At 37.0% G+C, this 21480-nt stretch overlaps 1 protein-coding gene across 5 annotated transcripts in view; it reads left to right on the top strand.

Annotated features, from left to right (window-relative positions):
- The window catches only part of HERC3 (HECT and RLD domain containing E3 ubiquitin protein ligase 3), a gene marked incomplete at both ends in the record, with an annotated part of 106097 nt that overhangs the window by 30797 nt on the left and 53820 nt on the right, over positions 1 to 21480 (top strand). For 4 of the 5 annotated variants that reach the window (XM_080697353.1, XM_080697352.1, XM_080697350.1 and 1 more), the window contains 12 exons: positions 2918 to 2994; positions 4072 to 4293; positions 5156 to 5247; positions 6370 to 6500; positions 7069 to 7229; positions 9445 to 9521; positions 12168 to 12292; positions 14289 to 14348; positions 15727 to 15838; positions 16716 to 16905; positions 18855 to 19018; positions 19145 to 19258. In XM_080697353.1, the coding sequence (XP_080553479.1) occupies positions 2918 to 2994; positions 4072 to 4293; positions 5156 to 5247; positions 6370 to 6500; positions 7069 to 7229; positions 9445 to 9521; positions 12168 to 12292; positions 14289 to 14348; positions 15727 to 15838; positions 16716 to 16905; positions 18855 to 19018; positions 19145 to 19258 (1525 nt within the window). The remainder of the gene's footprint in view (positions 1 to 2917; positions 2995 to 4071; positions 4294 to 5155; positions 5248 to 6369; positions 6501 to 7068; positions 7230 to 9444; positions 9522 to 12167; positions 12293 to 14288; positions 14349 to 15726; positions 15839 to 16715; positions 16906 to 18854; positions 19019 to 19144; positions 19259 to 21480) is intronic. The other variant, XM_080697354.1, reaches the window with a different exon arrangement.

Below are 21480 nucleotides of genomic sequence, written 5' to 3'. Positions count from 1 at the left end.
TATTTGTTGATGACCAAAGATGTAAGGATTGTAATGGCATTCTATTTCTAAAAATGAAGTAATTTTATAGTAACAATCTAATTTTTATTACTCATGTCTAATAACTGGAATGAATTCCAAGATTGATTTATGAATAGTCTTATAATGTAACTGAAATAAATTCATTAATCAATACCTGATAATCTGGAAAGTAATACAGCTTTGAGAGTAAACAGCCTTGAGTTCTAATCCTGGCTCAATTATTTATAAGGTAAATGACCTTGGCCAGATTGTTTAATTTTTGTAAGTCAGTTTTCTAACTTAAAAATGGAATTATATATTATTTGCCTTACAGAGTTATTGGGAAGAAAGAATGAGTAGGTAAAACACAGTATGTGTTTGTGCTCACCCTTTTTTGCCTTGACAGTATGAGTTCTGTATATTTATCTTTGTCCTTTTGACCTGTTTCTCTTTCATAACTGTGGACATGAAAGTTGTAACTGGACAATATTGATCCATTAAGGGAGCATTATGGGGAATTTGAGTGGAATCTGGAGAGGAAAGAGGGCTGTTGCTGCATAGCAACTCCTGAAGCATTGGTCCCCATGGTAGTAATACATTTTTCTATTTTTAAAAATAGTGGGGTTCTATAAACTATTGATATACGTAACAGCTTTGATGATTGTACAAGAATTATTCTGAGAAAAAAAAATAAGCCAGTCTCAAAAGGTTACCTACTATATGATTCCATTTCTACAGTTTTCTTAAAATAACAAAAATTTAGAAGCAGATAATGAGAGAATGGATTAATGATTGCCAGGGTCTGGGGGATGAGAGCAGGGAGGAGTAGTTATAAAAGTGCAATGTGTAGAATCCTTGATGATATGTGAACCATATATGGATATGTGAACCAACACAGATGCTAAAACTAATATATGGCTGAGGGTGGAGCTCAGTGCCAGAGCACTGGTTTAGCATATATGAGGTCCTGTTTCTATCTCAGAATTGAAAAACAAAACAAAAACTTTGATTAAAAAAACACTTTATTGCTAAAAATGCTAACAATCATCTGAGGAACAGGTAGGAAAAAAAATGATATCAGTACACAAGCTCAGTGCAGGGTCGCACCTTCTGGTTGTTGTGAATAATGTTGCTATGAATGTGAGTGTACAGATATCTTTTGGGGCTATGCCTTCAATTATTTTTGATATATAACCAAAAATAAAATTTCTGGATTATGGCATAGCTTATATTTTGAGAGTTATTTCTAACCATGTATATGTGTATATATATATAATTTTTTTTTTGTGTGTGTGTGTGTGTGTGTGTGTTACTGGGGATTGAACCCAGGGGTATTCTACCTCGGAGATACATTCCCAGCCCTTTTTTTTTTAAACAGTCTCACTGAGTTGCTGAGAGTCTCCCTTTGTTGCTGAGTCTGTCCTTGAAGCTGTAGTCTTCCTGTCTTAACCTCCCAAGTACTGTGATTATTGAGGTATACCACCACACCTGGCTTCTAGTAGCTATATATATATATATTTTTTTTTTCTTTTCTTTTTGTGCTGTACTGGGGATGAAACCCAGGGGGCATTTTACCTCTGAGTTACACCCCAGCTCTATTTTTTATTCTTTATTTTGAAACAGGGTCTGACTGAGTTGCAAAGGGCTTCACTAAGCTGAGGCTGGCCTCGAACCATGATCCTCCCGTCTCAGCCTCCCAAATGCTGGGATTACAAGCGTGTGGCACCACGCCTGGCTAGTCATATTTTTAAAAGTCTCTCTTCTGTAGGTTATTCCACTTGTTCCTATGTGTGTCTAGGAAGAACAAAGTGTCTGTTCTTCCTCTGCTCTTACACCATAATCAACACAGAAGACCTCTGTGACCCTAAAAGGTGTGGGAGTTTCTCAGCAGACATCAGACAGTTAGCCTCTGATTCAGTTCAATCCTCACTTTCTCCCTGTAGCTCTTCTTGGCCCCCACAGGCTGAAGAGCTCAGTCCCCAGGACTGCCTCTCTGCACACATAGATTATAGTCTTAAGCCCCAGCCTGTTTTATGTGCTTCTCATTGACCAGCTGAAATTGGGGTTCCTATAACCTTCTCTACAGGTTTGATTAATTTGCTGGAGCAGCTCACAGAACTCAGGGAGACATTTAGGGTTATTAGTTTATTATAAAGGATACAGATGAAGAGGTATAGGGTGGGGTCGGGGAGAAGGGCATGCTACCCTTCAGGTATTTCCAGGTGTTCAGCTATCCTGAAGCTCCCCGAATCCTGTTCTTTTGGGTGTTTATAAATACTCCATTGTAAATGTGTGGTTAATATCCATGGTCACTGGTGATTAACCTAACATTTAGCTCCCCCCTCCCAGTGGTTAAGGGGTAGGACTTAAAGTCCCAACCATTTAGTACTCTAGGGAGAGGAGGCTAGTAAAAGAACCAATGAATTATGTAGGATTGTATGTTTGATCTTGTTTTTTTGTGAGATTGATATAACAAATGTTTTATTTAATTGGGATAGTTCTTTCTCTCTCCTTCCCCTTTCCCTTTAGTGGCATATTAGCACCGAGCTATATCATCAGCCCTATTTTATTTATTATTGTGGTGCTAGGAATTGAACCTGAGCACCCCAGCCCTATTTTGTTTTTTAATTTGGAAACGAACTGGCCAAGTTGCTGAGGCTGGCTTTAAATCTATGATCCACCTGTCTGAGCCTCGGGATTACAGGTATGTGCCATCTTGCCAGCCAGCAATGTTTATTTTATTCTGAGACAGGGTCTTGCTAAATTTCCAAGGTTGACCTGAGAATTGTGATCCTCCTGTGTTAGCCTCCTGAGTAGCTGGGATTATAGGCAAGTGCCACTGTGGGAAGTTGGGAGTATTTTTGAGAGTTGTGTTTGTGTGTGAATGCCCATCTTAAGAAAACCTTTCCTATTTTAGGTTAATACAAAAGCTGAACCAGCAGACCATATTACAAGTTTCCTGTGGCAATTGGCACTGCCTGGCTCTCGCAGCTGGTAATGTAACATTAAATATATGGCAATGTTAGGTTAATTTTGAAAACCTTTCTCTCCTGCAGTATTTTTTTTTTTGTTTTGTTTTGTTTTTCAATACTGGGGATGGAACTCAGGGGCATTCTACCTCCAAGCTACACCCCCAACCCTATTTTTTAGTCTTTTATTTATTTATTTATTTTGAAACAGGGTCTCACTGAGTTGCAAAGAGCCTTGCTAAGTAGCTGAGGCTGTCCGTGAATGGCAAATCGCGATGCTCTGGTCTCCACCTCCCAAATGCTGTGATTACAAGTGTGCGCCATCACGCTCAGCTTTCCTGCAGTTTTGTGTTACATAATTCCAAACTTTTAATGGGTTACCGTCTTTGCATTGCTGTTGAACAGTAACAGTTCTCAGCCTTTGCATAGCTCATCTTTTCTCCAGAGTGTGGATTATGAAGCAGGTGCTCACCATTGTTGACCCGGCTCTCACGAGGAAGATAAGAGGCAGGACCATGGTTAAGTGTTCTTGAGCACATAGAAGATTGGGTTTTTAGTTTTTTGCATTTTTTATAGCTATAGTTTATTCTCAAGTTCCGTTCCATTATAAAGCTTCCAAATACATGTAAAAGAAGGAGCTAAAGAAACCTAAGCCGTATTATAATAATACCATACTCTAGTTTAGAATACATATGCCCTGCTTAGTCATCTGCAGAGTAATTCAGAAGGTCATAGCTGAACCTCCAAAATCCTGGGTCTCTTCGTCATAATGTGGCCATAACTAGTTCAGCTTGCTTAACAGATCTAAGCTAGTTGTTTCCCTGTTCAAAATTAAGTTATTTAGACATTTAATATTTTCTTTGCACAAGTGTTAATGTCCTTTCAAGGGCAGTAAGTCTCAGTTTACCTCTCTGTTGTCAGTCAAGTGGAAGCTTAGATTTTGGCATTCTTGTAGCATGAAGTGTCTCTGCAATGCTTTGCTTTTGGGTGATTTGGGGTATGTGGGAGGGCAATCAACAAATGACCTTAATAACTGAATTATGTTTTGTGCATGAAATTTGTTTCTTTCTTTTTAATGCTAGTTATCTTGTTCTTATTGCAGATGGCCAGTTTTTCACCTGGGGAAAGAACAGCCATGGGCAGCTGGGCCTAGGGAAGGAGTTCCCCTCCCAAGCCAGCCCACAAAGAGTGAGGTCCCTGGAGGGCATTCCACTGGCACAGGTGGCTGCAGGAGGGGCGCATAGCTTTGCCCTGTCTCTCTCAGGAGCTGTTTTTGGCTGGGGGATGAATAATGCAGGGCAACTAGGGCTTAGTGATGAAAAAGGTAGGTAAACTCTTTATATGTACCTTTTTAGTACAAAGACATATTCATTTGTTTAACATATACTTCTTGAGGATCTGTTAAGTGTTGGCCCTGTGTTGGGCACTGAGAGAACCAAAGAGAACATCTGTGGCTTTGTGGAGTCTGTATTCTAATGGGTGAACACAAATAACAAACTAACAAATTTAGAGTATGTAAAAGGGTTTGCAAATAAAAGAGTAAATAAGAGTGCAGTAAGACAGAGTTCTGATTTTATATAAGCTGGTCAGAAAGGGCCTCTGATAGGACATGGGAGGACTCTGATGCAGGAAGTTGCTTAGTGTGGAGGGGGCAAGTAAAGAGAGGAACAGCAGAGCTGGAGGTCAGAGAGGTTGCCTGGACCCTGCAGAACAGCGGGAGGATTTTGGCTCCCTCTCCCAGTGAGAGGGGAGGAGACTTAATGTTTTAAGGAGAGGAGTTTTCTAGTTTAATGGTAACTGTTGATGGGTTAAAGGGAAGACCACTTTGGAGGTAGTGAGAGTAAAGTCTGATTTCATACAGTGTTTGAAGATGAGGTTAATTGTTTCTGTTCATTGTTGAATATGTGATTTGAAATGAGGGAAAAACTAGAACGATAAAGTTACTGTGTGGGGGTGGAGGAGGAGATGGGGTAAGTTGAGGGATGACAGACTTAGAAAATGCGGGGAAACCAGAAGGTTGGCTCCACATATATTAACATTGAGATCTGTTGGACATCCAAGTAGAGATACAGGCATGAAGAAGACTATGAATCAGGAAACCATGGACCAAAAATTTGTGTTATGATAATTATTTCATCTCAGAAGCCAGTGGTAGTGAGTCTGATGCTTTGTTTATCTTATTTTAGATCGAGAGTCTCCATGTCATGTGAAACTCTTACGGACACAGAAAGTTGTTTATATTAGTTGTGGAGAAGAACACACAGCAGTCCTCACAAAGGTAGGGGGCTTGGAAGGGCTTGGGCTTGCTCGAGTAGTTATCATGTTTAATTGCAGCATCGTTGATTGAACTTGAACGCTGTCTGTAGCTTTGGTTCAATTGTTTCCCAAAGGAATATAAAGTTTTTTTTAATATCCGTGTTTTCCCCTTTGATAATTTTATAGTTTCTAATACCATTAAAAATAGTTCAATAAAGTAGGGGGTAGTGGTGCATATCTGTAATTTCAGCTACTCAGGAGGCTGTTTACTAATACTTATTTTGCAATGAATCTATGAATTAGAAAATCTAAATGACTTTCTCATGGTCTTAAATATAAACTGTCAGTGCTGGAACTGTAAGCAATACTTTCCTGGGTTCTTTCTCCTTACTCTCCAATATATCATGGGAAGTTTAATAGATATTTTCAAGGTAGGAAATACTATGGAATATAATTATTTTGACTTGTAAACCATAAGAACTTGACAAATTCTTCACATGTTCAATAAATAACCCTATACCTAAAAACAGAAATTACTTATATTCCAGAAATAACAAAAACTTATTTTAATATTGAGCAAATGCTATTATATATTTCACTTTAATAAAATGCCTCTTAAAAACTTAACTCATCAAGGAGTTTGTGGAATGCTTACTTTCTTTTCTATTTTGTGATACTGGGGATGGAACCCAGAGGTATTCTACCACTGAGTTACACCTCCAGCTTCTGTTTTTTTTTTCAAGGGCTGGCCTTGAACCTGCAGTTCTCCTGCCTCAGCCTTCCAAGTACTGGTCTTAAAGGCCTGGCTTTGCTTAATTTCTTGTTTGTGAATGATCATTGCATTTCATGTAACTACTTATTTCTCCTTAATTTTATTTCCCCACACATTATTTTACTTTGAAGAAATTTTAAAATCTAAAGATGGCACATACTCCCTTGAGCTGTAATACCTTTGTTTCATGAAGATATAGTCTTAAATTTCCATTTTATTTGACACATCCTCTTGAAAAATGATTTTGGCTAAGTATCAGGTAAGTGTAGTGTTTTGTACAGACCACTGTGATGGGGATTTTTTATACATTTGATAGGAGGATCCTCAAATTCAAATATACAGAGAGGTCACGTGGTGTTTCTTCCTTGTTAGAATGGAGGTGTGTTTACCTTTGGTGCTGGTTCTTGTGGGCAACTTGGACATGACTCCATGAATGATGAGGTTAATCCAAGAAGAGTTTTAGAGCTGATGGGCAGTGAAGTAACTCAGATTGCTTGTGGCAGGTAAGTATTCCTCAGAACTACCTGACATCTATTAAGGCCCAGAAATGCATCTTGTCTTTGTAGTGATGGAGAATGTAATGACACCTAGCCATCATCATTTGAAGAAATCTTTACTTCATGCGTACCTATGGTGACATTTCTATCTTAGTAGGATATGGCAATAAAGCATTTTAGATAAGCAGAGCAACAGGGGAAGATTAAGCCTTTTTGGGTTAAAGAATAGCAGGATGTGGGGAAGAAATGAAGAAAGGTAAGTGAGAGTACTGCAGAAGAAGTTCTTGAAATTTTTATTTGGGCCTGCTTGTTTCTTCCCTCTCATCCCAATATCCAGTGCAGATCATTCAACTCTTTCAGGAGAAAAACTTTGCCATCCTCTCTATGACCTAGTATCAGATAAGGATAGTAGTATGGAGGGCCAGGAACTGTAGAGAGTCATAGGTTGAGATGGAGAAGCTCTTTGGGGTATCCCTAGGAACTGCTATGCTCTTATGTGGAAGTTAAAGGTCAGAGTCTGAGTGTGTCTGTATCAGCAGTCACTTTGCCAATGAGTTCATTTCTCTCTCCACAGACAACACACCCTAGCCTTTGTGCCTTCTTCTGGACTCATCTATGCATTTGGTTGTGGAGCTAGAGGTCAGCTAGGAACTGGACACACCTGTAATGTTAAGTGCCCATCTCCTGTGAAGGGTTATTGGGCTGCCCACAGTGGACAGCTTTCAGCCCGAGCTGGTAAGTGTGATTTTCACCGGAATTTAATTATATTTTAAGTGATGAAAACAATTTATTTTTATTCTACTTGTTATTTACCTTAAGTCTTTTATAGGGAATAAATAGGAGGGTTTTTGGGGACATAGAACTTTAATAATTTTGAAGAGCAATCCTATGAGGTTTTTAAAGAAACATTAATCAACAAATACTTGCATGCTTATTATGCATGAAGCTCTGTAGTTGAGGTCCTAGAAAGTAAATAAAACACAAAATGTTAGTGTCAAGGATCTTGGTGGTAGTATATAAATTTTGTTGTTGATAATAGTGATAGTTGATATTTATTGAGTGCTTAACCAAGTTTCATTACTGTGCTAAGTCTGAGAAAAACCCAATTACTAGTGGTTGTTGCCCTTTACATGTTAGAGGTGAGGGAACAGAGTTTTCCCTCTCTTAAATAACTTGCTCAAGATCACAAAGATCCTGGATACAGGACTTGAACCCAGGTCTGCCTTATTCAAAGCCTGTGCTCTTCATGTTTATACTTAGTAATCTGCCATTGATGTGTTGGTGTTTTGTCATAACATGATGTGATTTATATTAATACCTTTTTTCCTTCTCTTAAAAATATTAAACAATAGAATTCATTTCTTTGGAAATCAAAGAAAGGTAGCCATTCATATTGAACAACTGTCTTATTTTGAAAGTGAATATCCAGAGGCTGAAATGGAAATAGTCATTAAAAGAAGTGTAATTTAATAATTAATAGTGTTAATTTTTTATTTTGAAGTCTATATACTGACACATTTGCAACTTGTTCTGAATTCTTTTTTAAACAACAATCAGTTTCTTACTGGATTACAAGACACTTAAGAATAAAAGACTGAGTCTTTTCATCTTTAAGAACCTAGCATGCAGCACAGAGCCTGGCATAAACGTACCACTCAGCAAATACTTATGGAATGAGAGCATGAACATCTGAAAATGCAGAACTTAAAATACAGTATAAATAAGATTTTGTTTTGGTGATGTACACAAAAACAAAAGAACAGCTTGGTGTCCTTTCCCTGTCATTTGTTGTTTTCTCCAAGACATTCTACCTGTACTTGGAAAGCACACATGTATTTAAGAAATATACCAAGGTAGTCAGGTGCAGTGGCACACGCCCATAATCCCAATGACTCAGGGGCCTGAGATAGGATTGCAAGTTGGAGGCCAGTCTGGGCAACTTAGCAAGACTCTTTCTCAAAGAAAAAAAAAAAGGTGGGAGTTATTGGTGTAGCTGAGTGGTACAGTGCATGCCTAGCATGTGTGAGGCTCTAGGTTCAATCCATAGTACATGAAAAAAAAAATCATTTGAAGGAACTCAAGAGTTTTGTAGATTCATTTGAAACCACAAATTTTCAAAGTTGAGTTATAATCTTATCTAATTAATGTAATAATACATTTGTACTGGGATGTTTGACAAAAGGATTTTATAATATAACTAGGCAATTTTAATTCATTTAAATGCTTTGGCTTCAGGAATCCTTATGGTAATGTGGGAACATGGAGGAAAGCATCAAGGAGTATTCTGGTTAAAGGAGGTTTGGACTGTGTCTGACTGTGTGGAGTTAGCCACAGGAGACTATGAGGGAGTGGGCAGTGGTATGCCATAGAGTTGCACAATTCCAGGAGCACCATTCAAATTACCCCCTAGGCAGTGCCATTCATACAGTGTGTAGGGTGGTAGAGGGAAGAGGCATGGAGATATGAAATAGCATGGGGTATCAGAAATACAGAAATTTGGTGGTATTACAGTGTTGATATGGGCACATGAGATGGGAGATAAAGCAGGGAGCAGGAAATAGAAGTACACTACCCACTTCATCCTAAAGGGGCCACGCACCAGCTTACTCAGGGGGAATTATTTGGTAGGCATATGTTGCCATTTATAGTAGCACCCATTTTAGATTTCAGGTCAGTGGCATGACAGAGTTAGCATGAGAAATAGAAATGAGGTCAGGATTAGCTAGCAGTGTGGGGTGGGGCAGAGATAGAATGGAGGATACCATTGTATATATTTATTTTTAATTGTAGTAAAAATAATCCTGGGCAGTGATCCAGGAGAGAAGGTTTCTTCTCTAAGTAATTAAAATGGATCAGAAGCCACTCTGAAGGATATTATGGAGTATTAGAAAAGAGAATCAAGAAGAAGCTCAATTATTGAAAAATATATTGTTGTAATTTTTTTTGACAGATCGTTTTAAATATCATATTGTTAAGCAGATCTTCTCTGGAGGTGACCAAACTTTTGTACTTTGCTCCAAATATGAGGTAAAAATTTTTTTTGATTATTGATTTGGGGGTGGAATAATGATGAGCCAGTATTTGTTTTAATAAATAATGTGAAAGTAGTGTTACTCTTTGTTTCTACCAATTTTATCTTATTAAAATAAGCAAACTAAGCCAGGTGTGGTGGTGCATGCTTGTAATTCCAGCATCCAGGAGGCTGAGACAGGAGGATCGCAGGTTCATAACTAGCCTCAGCTACTTAGTGAGGCTCTCTGCAACTTAATGAGACCCTGTTTCAAGATAAAGAATAAAAAAATAGGGCTGGGGGCAGGGGTGTAGCTGGAAGGTAGAATGCTTCTTGGTTCCATCCCCAGTACTCCAAAAAAAAAAATAATAATATAATAATAAGCAAATTAAACCTTGTTAAAATAGTTTAATTCCTTTTATAAATATTGAATTTGATCTGTGTAGCTGAATTTCAAGTTTATTAGCAGTCTTGAGTATAGAAAATAACCCACTAGTGAAAAGGAAGATTCGAGGCCTTGGCAATTTAGTGAGTGTAAAAATAGCTTTTTCTTTCATATTGTCTGCTGGATAGAATTGAAGAGGAAATATGGTTGGGATTATTGAGGGAGAAGGTGTGTGTGTGTGTGTGTGTGTGTGTGTGTGTGTGTGTGTGTGTGTATCATTGACTCAAAAAACTGTTAACTGACATAAAGCCTTTTTTTTTTTTTTTTTTGAAATGTGACCTTGGTTTTCCATGGGAATCACGTGGGAGTTTAAGAAAATATAACTCTAGAGATTCTGATTTACTTGATCTAGCACGTGACTTGACCCTCAGGTATTTTTAAAGCTCCCCTGATGATTCAAAGTCTGGTCAAAGTTGAGGAACTTTCTTATGAGGAACACTGACCTAGACCATTTCTTTCTTTTTGGCCTATATGTAATTAGAAGGCTTAGAGGACTTTAGCTGTAACTTAGTGGAAGCGCACTTGCCTACCACGTGGTAGGCTCTGGACCCCATACTGGAAAAAAAAAAAGGTAAAGTCATAGTTAAAATGATGCTTTTTCTTGATGATTCTGAGATTTCACCCAAGGCATCTATATGTAGTTTACTGGAAGAATGAAAAAATTGTTTCAATTTTATTGGGGTTGTTTTTGGTAGCATATTTATTGCTGTTCAGTTGCCCCTTTGAATGGGGGAAATAATTAAAATTTTCATAACAATAATGCCTTCAAAACAAAGGTGGAAAGAAAGGCAGTTCATTGTGTGGTCAAGTGTCTGCTTTGGCTTACAAGTTTCTTTTATCTAACAGTATTTTTGTTTTCTCAGTATATGTCTGTGGTCACTTTAGTAGAATAGTTATCAAGAATCAAATGATCAAAACCTTTTTCAAACATCATTATGTGATTTCTTCTTTTTCCCTATAATAGAATATAATTCACAACCATAGGAGAGTATATCAGGAAATTTTACTTTTAAAGTTATGTTTTTTGTGTAAATGCAAAGGAAAAATGAGCCTTTAATGAATTGATGGATAAATACTTTAATAGTACTTTGTCCCTCTTTCTTAGTGTCAAGTATATGAAGTATAAAACACCATCAACTTCTTAGTTCCAAATCATAAACAGAGCTTGGGGAAAATGAGTTGAAAACAAGCAATTTTAAGAAATGAAAGTACATTTAAAAAAGTCTCATTGAATAAAGTATATCTAATGCTGTGTAGTATTAGGATTCTCAAGGTCATTATTAATATCTTTTTGCCACTTTTCTTATAAGTATGTAGCTAGATACTTGGAGCAAGAAACAAAGAGGCATTACAGTTTTATGAATTTGCAATATAGATTACAAATAAATTGACTTCTTTATATTTTGTTGAAGTTTGAAAAATTCTGACAACTAATACTTTAGAAGCCTTGATGTTACAGTGATTCAAAGCAAGGGGCAAAGTAATTTGGAAAAGTTGAATTGGGTTGGTTTTTGGAAATCTTACTTTGAGGGTCAGAGTTTAGGGAGGTGTGCTCTCTAGAAGAACATCTCCAGGGTAGAGGGGAAGCAGGGCTGGGCAAAAAAAGAAGTTAAATTTCACTTCAGTTCTAGCAGAGACTATCTAGGCTTCCCACTTCTTACACAGAATATTCCTCAGCCTACCTTGTTCAGTGTAAAGTTTTAAAAATCCTGATTGAGGAAGTCCTGAGTTGACCTTTCTGTTAAGAGAGCTCAGCATTTATTAGAAACCCCCAGTGGGCTTTTTCACATTCATGTTCCACAGTTTCTGAATCTATGACAGTGTCATTTTATCTCATCTGAATAATTTTCCCATTTGAAATGATTAGTTGAGCTAGTCACCCAGACCCCTGGTGGTCTCTGAAGTTGGGATGGCCCTTCAGGGAGTTTTCAGTTGGGCGCTTGTGCTACACTTCACTCTGCCATTGACCGTGGCAGGGGTGATGCAGCAGCCAAGGGCAAGACCTGGAGAGTAGCTCAGGTGTGAGCTGTCAGGAACCTGCGCTCCTCCCTGGGGGAGTGGGTGCCTCCATTCTGAAGGGGGAGGGACCTGGGCATCGCACCATAGCATTCAGTTCAGGAGTGAAACACAAAGGGAGAGTCTGTGTGAGGGAAAGTGGGGAAAAAAAAGCCGTGCTACATAATTTCTCTCTCTTTTTTTAAACTGTTTAATTCTCTAGAATTCTTCTCCTGCCGTTGACTTCAGGACTGTGAACCAAGCACATTATACCAGCCTAATAAATGATGAAACCATAGCAGTTTGGAGACAAAAACTCTTAGAACACAATAATGCAAATACAATCAAGTATGTGGCTGCTTGTCTTCATTTTATTTTTTTGAAGTTTAGTGTAACTTTCTAGCTTGGTGACTTTTTCCCTACTTCCATGATGAGATTGTGAATATAAATAGTTTTATATTTAGGGAATTATTGTTAGTATTTTTTGCCTATTTATTCAGGATTTGTTCCCATTAGCCCCTAATATAACAATGGGTTGCTTTCCACTTCTCATGCAGAATCTATGTCTCAGAAGCTGGGCGTGGTGGCGCACACTTGTAATCCCAGCATTCGGGAGGCTGAGATAGGAGGATCACAGTTCGTGAACAGCCTCAGCTACTACTTAGTGAGGCCCTTTGCAACTTACTGAGACCCTGTTTCAAAATAAAGAATAAAAAATAGGGCTGGGGTGCAGCTCTGAGGTAGAATGCTCCCGGGTTCCATCCTAAAAAAGTCCTTCTCAGTCTACCTTGTTCAGTGTAAGGTTTTACAAATTCTGATTGAGGAAGACTTGAGTTGGACTTTCTGCTAAGACAGCTCAGTATTATGCTATGATGGGTTTCTTCACATTCATGTTCCACAATATTCTGAATCTAAGGCAGCTATTATGTTATCTCATCAGATTAGCTTCAAGTAATCCAGAGTGTTCTATATGGAAAAAAGTATAGTAAAAAGTATCGAAATCTCTTATCAAGGTTTATTTTATTCTTGAAGATTTTTTCTTGCATATTTTTATGCATTTTCATTGGCTTTCTTTAGCATTTCTTTTTTTCAGCAGTCTCTAATTCTTAGAAAAAGTAAATCAAGCTCTATGCTATAAGGGTGATTGTTCCCAGAAATGTACATAATAGATCATGCTTTATAATCTAGACCATGCTGGAGCAAATGACCAGGATGCTGAACTTCAGAGCTGTCTGGCTAGTAATTTTTTGAGTGAGGTGTCACAGGGAATCCCCTAGAGCAGCTCTGTAGCAGCTGTCAGAATCCTTTTTTTTTTTTTTTCTTCAGTACTGGGGATGGAACCTGGGACAGTCTCCTCTGAGCCATACCCTCAGCCCTATTTTTTATTCTTTATTTTGAAACAGGGTCTCACTGAGTTGCAAAGGGCCTCACTAAGTAGCTGAGGCTGGCTGCGCAACCAGATCCTTCTATTTCAGCCTTCCAAATTTTAGGATGGCACCAAACCTGGCTATTATCAGAATCCTTTTAATCTTATGGGATTCTGCAAAGAGTTTGGGCTGAAAGGGGAGTAAAGACAAAGAGAAGAGGGCTTGCCTGTTACCAGCAGGGGAAACTGTAGGCAATGCACTTCACCAATAGTTATGTGTTCTTATTAAACCAAAGGAATGTAAGAAATTATATCTAAAGATCTTTCCTGACACAAACTCTATGATTAGCAGAAGTTATTACAGTTTCCTCCTCAACCATATATTTCCTTCTCCTTGTACTACTTTAAAAGGCCCAAGGCACCTAATATGTAGTTTCCCTCTGGGCTCTCAGAAACTAGCTACTTTTCCTGAGCCTATATAATCTAGGTAATAGAAATAACATACATTTCACTAAGTTTTAGTTTCTTTTTCAAATAAGTAACAAATAAAAGGAAGTGGTTTGTTATTAATTTGCAAAGATAATGTCTGTGTTTAGAAAATAATAGCCTGTATTTTTGTTTTATTCAGTGCTTGTGTTTGGAGGCAAAGTAAGGTATATTTTAGGTGTTTAGTAGTAGAAGGATGCTCAAGGTTGTTATTAGGAGCAATAATTATTATTCCAAGAGCTTTCATTTCTTTAGACATATCCATGGAAAACTTAAGTTCTTGTACACTTTGAGATGTGGCACACTGTTATTCTAAAGCAAATGTACATTTTTCAGGCTTCATCTGGTTAAAAGAAAGCTGCTACTAATGAAACCTATTTGATTAAGAGGGTGAACAGATAGATAACTTAGTGCTGGTATGTCAGTAACTATTTATTTGTAATTATTAAAGTTCTCTTATTTTTTCTCTCTCTCTTTCTCTCTGTTGAGTAGTGGTGTTGTTCAGATATTGTCTTCTGCAGCCTGTTGGAATGGAAGTTTTCTTGAAAAAAAGTAAGTGGCTTAGTTTTAAAAATCCATATGTGATGCAAATGCTTACTTAACAAAGGGTGTGAAAGACTTCTGTTCTTTTTGATGATGGTTGGCCTGACCTCAGTGAATAGGCTGATGCTTTGCATAAAAATTGGAATACCTAATGATGATGAATGAGAGGACATCAGGAAGGGCAATGCTGATTCCTGCCTGGTTGGCAGAGGAGCAGATAAGCAAAGGGAGAGACTGTATCTCAGGAAGGACTGGTGTAATCCAAAGCCAGGATTTCAGGATTTGCTAAAATGTTACTCCCACCATATGTTCATTACTTACTCTTAAATTCTTAATTCTTTAAATAATTTCTTTGGCTTGTTTTCCCATAGTTTTGAAGAAGTTCTAAGAACTCTTCAGGGCTTCCTTGTATTCAAGTTCCACTTAGCTCACTGGGAAATTATAGTTGAGTTTGAACTTTTAGGCAACAAGTAGAAATGTTTCTTTGCTTGGCCTATTTCTTCTGCGAATTTAACCCCCAGGAGTGTGATGCAGCAAATGAATGTTTTGTCATGTCCTTTGGATTTAACCATTTGAGTTATAGTACATACGGTTTTTTAAATGATAGAAAAACATATATGTTTTCATAAATTGTAATGTACCTGCCAGAGGGTGTTAAAACTGTCAGGCATATTAAAACTATTTGAATAGCTCCTGAGTAGAAACCTGTTTTGAAAATAGAAAATTCTTTTTCTATTGTTAGATGTGGTATGTTTAAGAGAAGAATTTAAGAGTCATTTTCTAAGTTTCTGAAAGGCTAACTCTAAGTTTGGAAAAAAATGATTTAGTTGTTAGGAAGTTAAAGACATTTGCTGTGAAGTTAGTTCTTGGACGAATGTCATTGTAGCCCTTGTGATAACTAAGAGAGACATTAATTTTGCATTTATTGTAGATTTGATTTTTATTTTAAGTGTCTTAAGGACTATATGTAGTTTCTACTTGCCACTTGTGATAGTGAGCCAGTTTACACAAGAAATATTTTTGTACCTAGCCACAACATTTATATCTAGTTTAATGTACCACAGTTAGAGAGAAGGAAAGAAAATACACACAAAAGTAAGTCAGAAGAATAACACTCTGCTTATGAATTTTAAAATAGCCTCAACTTGAAGTGATGGCTCTTGCAATTTGACTCAAAGAAATTAAATGTAAAATCATCTTGAAAAAAGGAATTCCTGTAAGGGTCATTCTGTTGTGATCCCCACAGAGTAGTATGTGTATGGATCTTGTCTGACAGATCAAGTTTACATCTCATCAGAAAGGACAAACTGTTTTGTTGACCTGTTTATAATTTCTATCAGTGTTTGCTTTTCTTTTATTATATACAGTTCTGTTTTTGTTTGTTTAGAATTGATGAACATTTTAAAACAAGTCCTAAAATCCCTGGGATTGACCTGAATTCAACAAGGGTATTATTTGAAAAATTAATGAACTCTCAGCACTCCATGATTCTAGAACAGGTAATTTTTTATAATTAAAAAAATTTTCTTTCTTTCTTTTTTTTTTTTTTTTTTTTTTGGTGGTACTTGGAGTGGAACCCAGAGGCTTTCTACCTACAGGCTATACTCCCAGACCTATTTTATAATTTATTTGGAAACAAGGTCTCACTAAGTTGCTGAGAGCCTCACTAAAAGTAGCTGAGGCTAGCTTCAAACCTGTGCAATCCTCCTGTTTCAGCCTCCCAAACTCTGGGATTACAAGCATGCGCCACCATTCCTGATGGAATTACAGAATTTCTAGCTGGACATGGTGGCGCATGCTTGTAATCCCAACATTGGGGAGAGTGAGACTGGAAGATGGCTGTTCATGGACAGCCTCCGCTACTTAGTGAGGCCCTCCGTAATCTAGTGAGATGCTGTTTCAAAATAAAGAATAAAAAAGAAATAGGGCATGTAGCTCAGAGGTAGAATTCCTCTAGATTTCATCCCCAGACCCACACACAAAAAATATTCTTCTTGAAAATGTATTTTTACACTGAATAATTCAACTTTTAAGAGAAAGATAAAAAGTAAAGAAACAATAAATCTCAATCAAATCTTGATTTTGTAAAAATATTCATTTTAGGAATTTGACCTACTTATTACTTTCTCTTTGGCATAAATCTTTCTAAGAAATTACCCCTCCAGAATATAAGGTATGCATGGATAGGAATCTTTGGCTTTTTTCTCTCCCTGATGTATTTTAGGAGCCAAGGCCAGTGCCTGCTTCATAGTACTTACTCAGAGCATACTGAACGAGTAAGAGTTGAGAGTCTGTCCAATTGCTTATGAGTTGAGAGATAAGTTAACTAGATCTCAGGTATGTTTGAACTTCTCATTATTCTTTTTTCTCATACAGATATTAAACAGCTTTGAGAGTTGCCTAATTCCCCAGTTGTCAAGTTCACCACCAGATGTTGAAGCAATGAGAATCTATTTAATACTACCTGAGTTTCCCCTGCTCCAGGATTCCAAGTATTACATAACGTTGACTATTCCCTTGGCAATGGCCATTCTGCGGCTGGATACAAACCCTAGCAAAGTATTAGGTGAATGTGCTAAATCAACACCAATGTTTTTGTGCTTATTTATTTTGTTGGTGTGACTACGGATTCTCAGTGGATTGAAACCCAAGAATCTATTGACATTTCTTAGCTTTAACATTTAAATATTTCTTTCTTTGCTATTAATTTCTAGTTTGCCCTATTCGTAATTTGAGCAAAGTAAACCATTATTTAGGTTATTTGCAATGATTCATACCAGGTTAATCTTGATTTTGAAATACCACAGTTAGATTATTCAACTTTAAACTGTTTTTTCTTCCCACATATGCTTGTATAGCTATTAGTACTTCAAAATTTCATGCCCATCTGTCTCTTTTTCTCTAGGGCCTACTTTAGGGGGTGGGAGTGAAATGAACAGTCTTGGTTATACAGAGGTTGCCAAGAAAGGAGAAGCAGAAAATGACCTAGTGGGGACTTACCAAATGTTTGTTTTGTTTTTCTTTTTTAGGACAGTTGAGTCCACCCTGATTTTTGCAGGCTCCGGACACTTTGCTGAGATAAGAACCTTCCGTTCCTCAGTGAATTGGAGAGTGTCTCTCATGGGAGTAGCACCTGAAATGTTTTTATTAATCAAGTGCAGAAAGTCTGTCACCCGGCTTTTTATTTTTACCCCCCTGGTAATTTTTTCTTAGGTGTTTGTTGCAACTCAATAACTTCTGTGTTCTAGGTGGCCTGGGATATTGCTTGAGCATGGTCTCCCCTTAAGTAAAGAGACCTGTTTCTGGTCTTTCCATATTGCTGCCACCTTTGCACAAGATACAAAACAGAAATGATAATGAAGGCATTAGTGATATATTAGTACTGAATTTTTTAAAGATTAAAAGCCATTTGGGGCAAATTTTCTCAGTTGTTTTTATAGTTATGATTTAGAGATGACAGTCTCTAAAGATGAATTAAGAGACTTAAGTTTTTCAATTAAAATTAAAATTAGGAGGCTGACACAGGAGGATTGCAGGTTCGCAGCCAGCCTCAGCTACTTAGTGATCCCTCTGCAACTTAGTGAGACCCTGTTTCAAAATAAAGAATAAAAAATAAGGCTGAGGGTGAAGCTCAAAGGTAGAATGCCCCTGAGTTCAATCCCTAGTGCCACAATAAATAAATAAATAAATAAATAAATAAATACAATTAAAAATTTTTTCAGGTGTGATGATACAAATGAGATCAAAGTTGTTTAAATTTATGCTTATTTATTTTTAACTTTTGATTATTGAAATTTAAAGGAATATCTCAAAGTAGAACAGTATAGGTACTTTGTCAGTACTTTGTCCTTTTAATTTTATCCTCACCCTGATACTTTTGGTTTTGGATGGAATATTTTAAAGGAAATATCAGATATATTTTATTGTCTAAATATTTTGATTTGTCTCAGTTTATTTATGACAAAATAGAAGGTGGTGGTATAATTTTTTTGTCTGATGATGAGAAACCATTGCTTGGAGAGTAGTAATTTTTCAGCTATGTACCTATTGAAGGTATAACAGTTTCCATGTTGGCGCCACTCCTAGGGCATGTTGTTCTTCATATCCGTGGTACAGGATTTAAGTAGTGGCTGAGAACTGTGCTGACACAGGACGAGAACATAGGATCACCATTTGGAGTAATGCAGTAGTCTCTGCTTCAAATGTGTGTAGCCTGTCCCTGTGTAGCCGTGGAATTGAACTTTTAGGTTAGCCTTCAGAATTCATCTTGAAAAAGTTTAGATCAAGCTTTACAAAAATGACAACAACAATAACAGTATCAAACCTCCAGGGATTCTTATGCAGCCTCTGCTCTCTCCAGAAATGTTCCAGTGGATTCTTTTTAAAGTTTGGGGAAACTGCATTTAGATTAATGTTTCCTTCTAGCCATAGGGATTTTTAGCTAGCAGGCAGAAGACATTAATATTGGTTAAGATTATGTGTTAACATATGTCTTTTCTTTTTTTTTTCCTTAAGATAACTGGTGGTCTCAGATATGCCCAAAATATTTCACAAAGCTGGTAAACCTTTATAAAGGTGCAGTCCTTTATCTCCTGAGAGGGAGAAAGACGTTCTTAATTCCTGTACTGTTTAATAATTATATTACAGCAGCCCTCAAGCTCTTGGAGAAGTTGTATAAGGTAAGCATAGGAGGAGCCAGTGAGGAGAGGGGTAATTAGTAGGGTGAGATGTCCTACTGAGACTTTCTCTGGGAAGCCATCTGTCCTTTCTCTGGGTTTAGTTGTCCTTATTTTGTTCTTTATCAGGTAAATCTTAAAGTGAAGCATGTGGAATATGATACGTTTTACATTCCTGAGATTTCCAATCTGGTAGACATTCAGGAAGACTACCTCATGTGGTTCTTGCATCAAGCAGGGATGGTAAGGATTCATGTAAAGCATATCTTAAAGCTTTAGTCTTTTTTTTTTTTTAGAACATAAATAAGGACAAGAAAAGCATATTGTCGCCTTATAATTTCCTGACTTTGATATTGTCATACTTGTCTTTCACTCAACTGGCTTTTGCATTCTTAAAACTTGGAAGTGCTTTAGGTAATCATAAATGTGGTAATTAGTCATGAATGAGTAGTCACTCAGAATATTATGTATTTTATTAGTTGCCAACTTAAAAAAAAAAAAAAAAACAAGGTATCTTGGGCTAACTTAGTGGTAAAGTGTGAGTTTTGCATACACAAGGCCCTGGGTTTGATCCCCAGTACTACATTCAGGAAAAAAAAAAAAATCAAGCCATCTTAACCAGTCAAATTCATAAAAACAGAAAGTATAATAGTGGTTGCTAGGAGCTGGAAGCAGGGGGAAGTGAGATTTGTTATTTAATGAATATGGAGTTTTAGTTTTGCTAGGTAAAAAAGTTCTGGAGATCTGTTGTACAACAACGTGAACATAATACTACTGAACTATATATTTAAAAATAATGAAAATGGTAACTTTTATGTTATGTATTTATTTTGCCACAATTTAAAATATCAAGACATATGAAAATATGAATTTCTAGCTTTTCTTGAAACTTGGAAGATTGGGCAACACAACCTGTCTTTCCATATGGTACCAACTGGCTGAAGTTCAGTAGTGGATCTTTGGATGAGGTTTTATGGTACCACAATCCTCCCTGAAGATGGATTTGTTCCTGACATTGAAGAAAATATCATTTGCTAATTAGATATCTTCTGACATCTAATCTACTTCAGTCTTCATGTCAGCTGCCAAGATCCTGAGGCCTAACTCTGAGTGAGGACTATTTGTGTAAAAATATATCCCTAACCCATTTTTTAATCAAATATTAGACATACAGTATTCAAGGGACTGTGGATTCTTGCCTACCACCACTGGCATAGCAGGAACTGCTTAATTTGGTTGCTGACTGGCTTGGAATACATGCAGATCTCTTTAGGATTCCCCATCTGTGACATATGTGTAAATCTGAGCTATGTCAGAGAACAGAATGGTCATTAATTATTATATTTAGTGAAGCATGATCAGTGGATACATCTAAAGCTAAACTCCTTTGTGAGTTTAGCAGATTCATCACCAATATTAGGGTGATGTTTTCCCTATAGTGTTTTTGGAGGTCAGCAGTATGGTTTTCAAAAACAAGAAACTAAATAGATTTATTTAACGAAATAGACAAGTTTGTTTCCTTTGTCAGATAATGATCAGTGCTAGACATAAAGTTATATTTTTTATGAAGAAATTTTTTAAATTGACAATGTTAAATTTTTAATAAAATTTTATTATACCAAAAAAAAACCAAAAGACTTTTTAATAAAATAGAGCATTCTAAATGATTTTATCTGGGAAACTTAACATATGGGCTATCAATGAGCTCTTCTTTTGCTGAATTCAGAAATGATAAAAAAATAGCTACTCTGTTTTATCAATTTGTAGCATTTTTAAAAATTGAATAACAAGCCGGGCGTGGTGGCGCACGCTTGTAATCCCCGCGCTTGGGAGGCGGAGACAGGAGGATCGCACAGGTTCGAAGCCAGCCGCGCTGGCATAAGAGACCCTGTTTCAAAAATATAAAATAGGTCTGGGAGTGTAGTCCGAAGGTAGAAGGGCTTCCAGGAATCCCAGTACCACCCAAAAAAAAAAAAATTGAATAACAAAATGCTAAGTGCCAGTGCTAACCGGGTATTGTGGCACATGCTTATAATCCGAGTACTTGGGAGATTGAGACAGGAGAATCACAGGTTATAACTTAGAATTGCAGGTTATAATCACAGGTCTTAGAACTTAGCAAGACCTTTTCAAGATATAAAGAGCTGGGGATGTACCTTGGAGTTAGGATGGCTCTGGGTTCAATCTCCAATACCAAAAAGGAAAAAGAAAAGAAAAGAAAAGGAAAGAAAGAAAGCTAATTGCTAATATAAGCCTTATGAACTAAATTAGTGAACTAAATTAGGTGAACTGCTTTGTTTCCAGGTAAGGAAATGGAGACCTGGAGAAGTTAAACAGTTTTCCACCAAGTCAGTAAGCCAGTTCTAACTTATAATTGATTTTTTAATGACTTAATCCTGAATACAGCAATTTGAACAAACTCTAATTTTTTTGGAGAAAGAAGTTATTCCCATTAAAATCTAAGT

The sequence above is a fragment of the Muscardinus avellanarius genome, assembly GCF_963383645.1.
Source record: "Muscardinus avellanarius genome assembly, chromosome: 6".
Classification (NCBI taxonomy): Eukaryota; Metazoa; Chordata; class Mammalia; order Rodentia; family Gliridae; genus Muscardinus; species Muscardinus avellanarius.
Note: the sequence above shows the minus strand (reverse complement) of the source record. Positions and strands in the feature narration are given on the sequence as shown.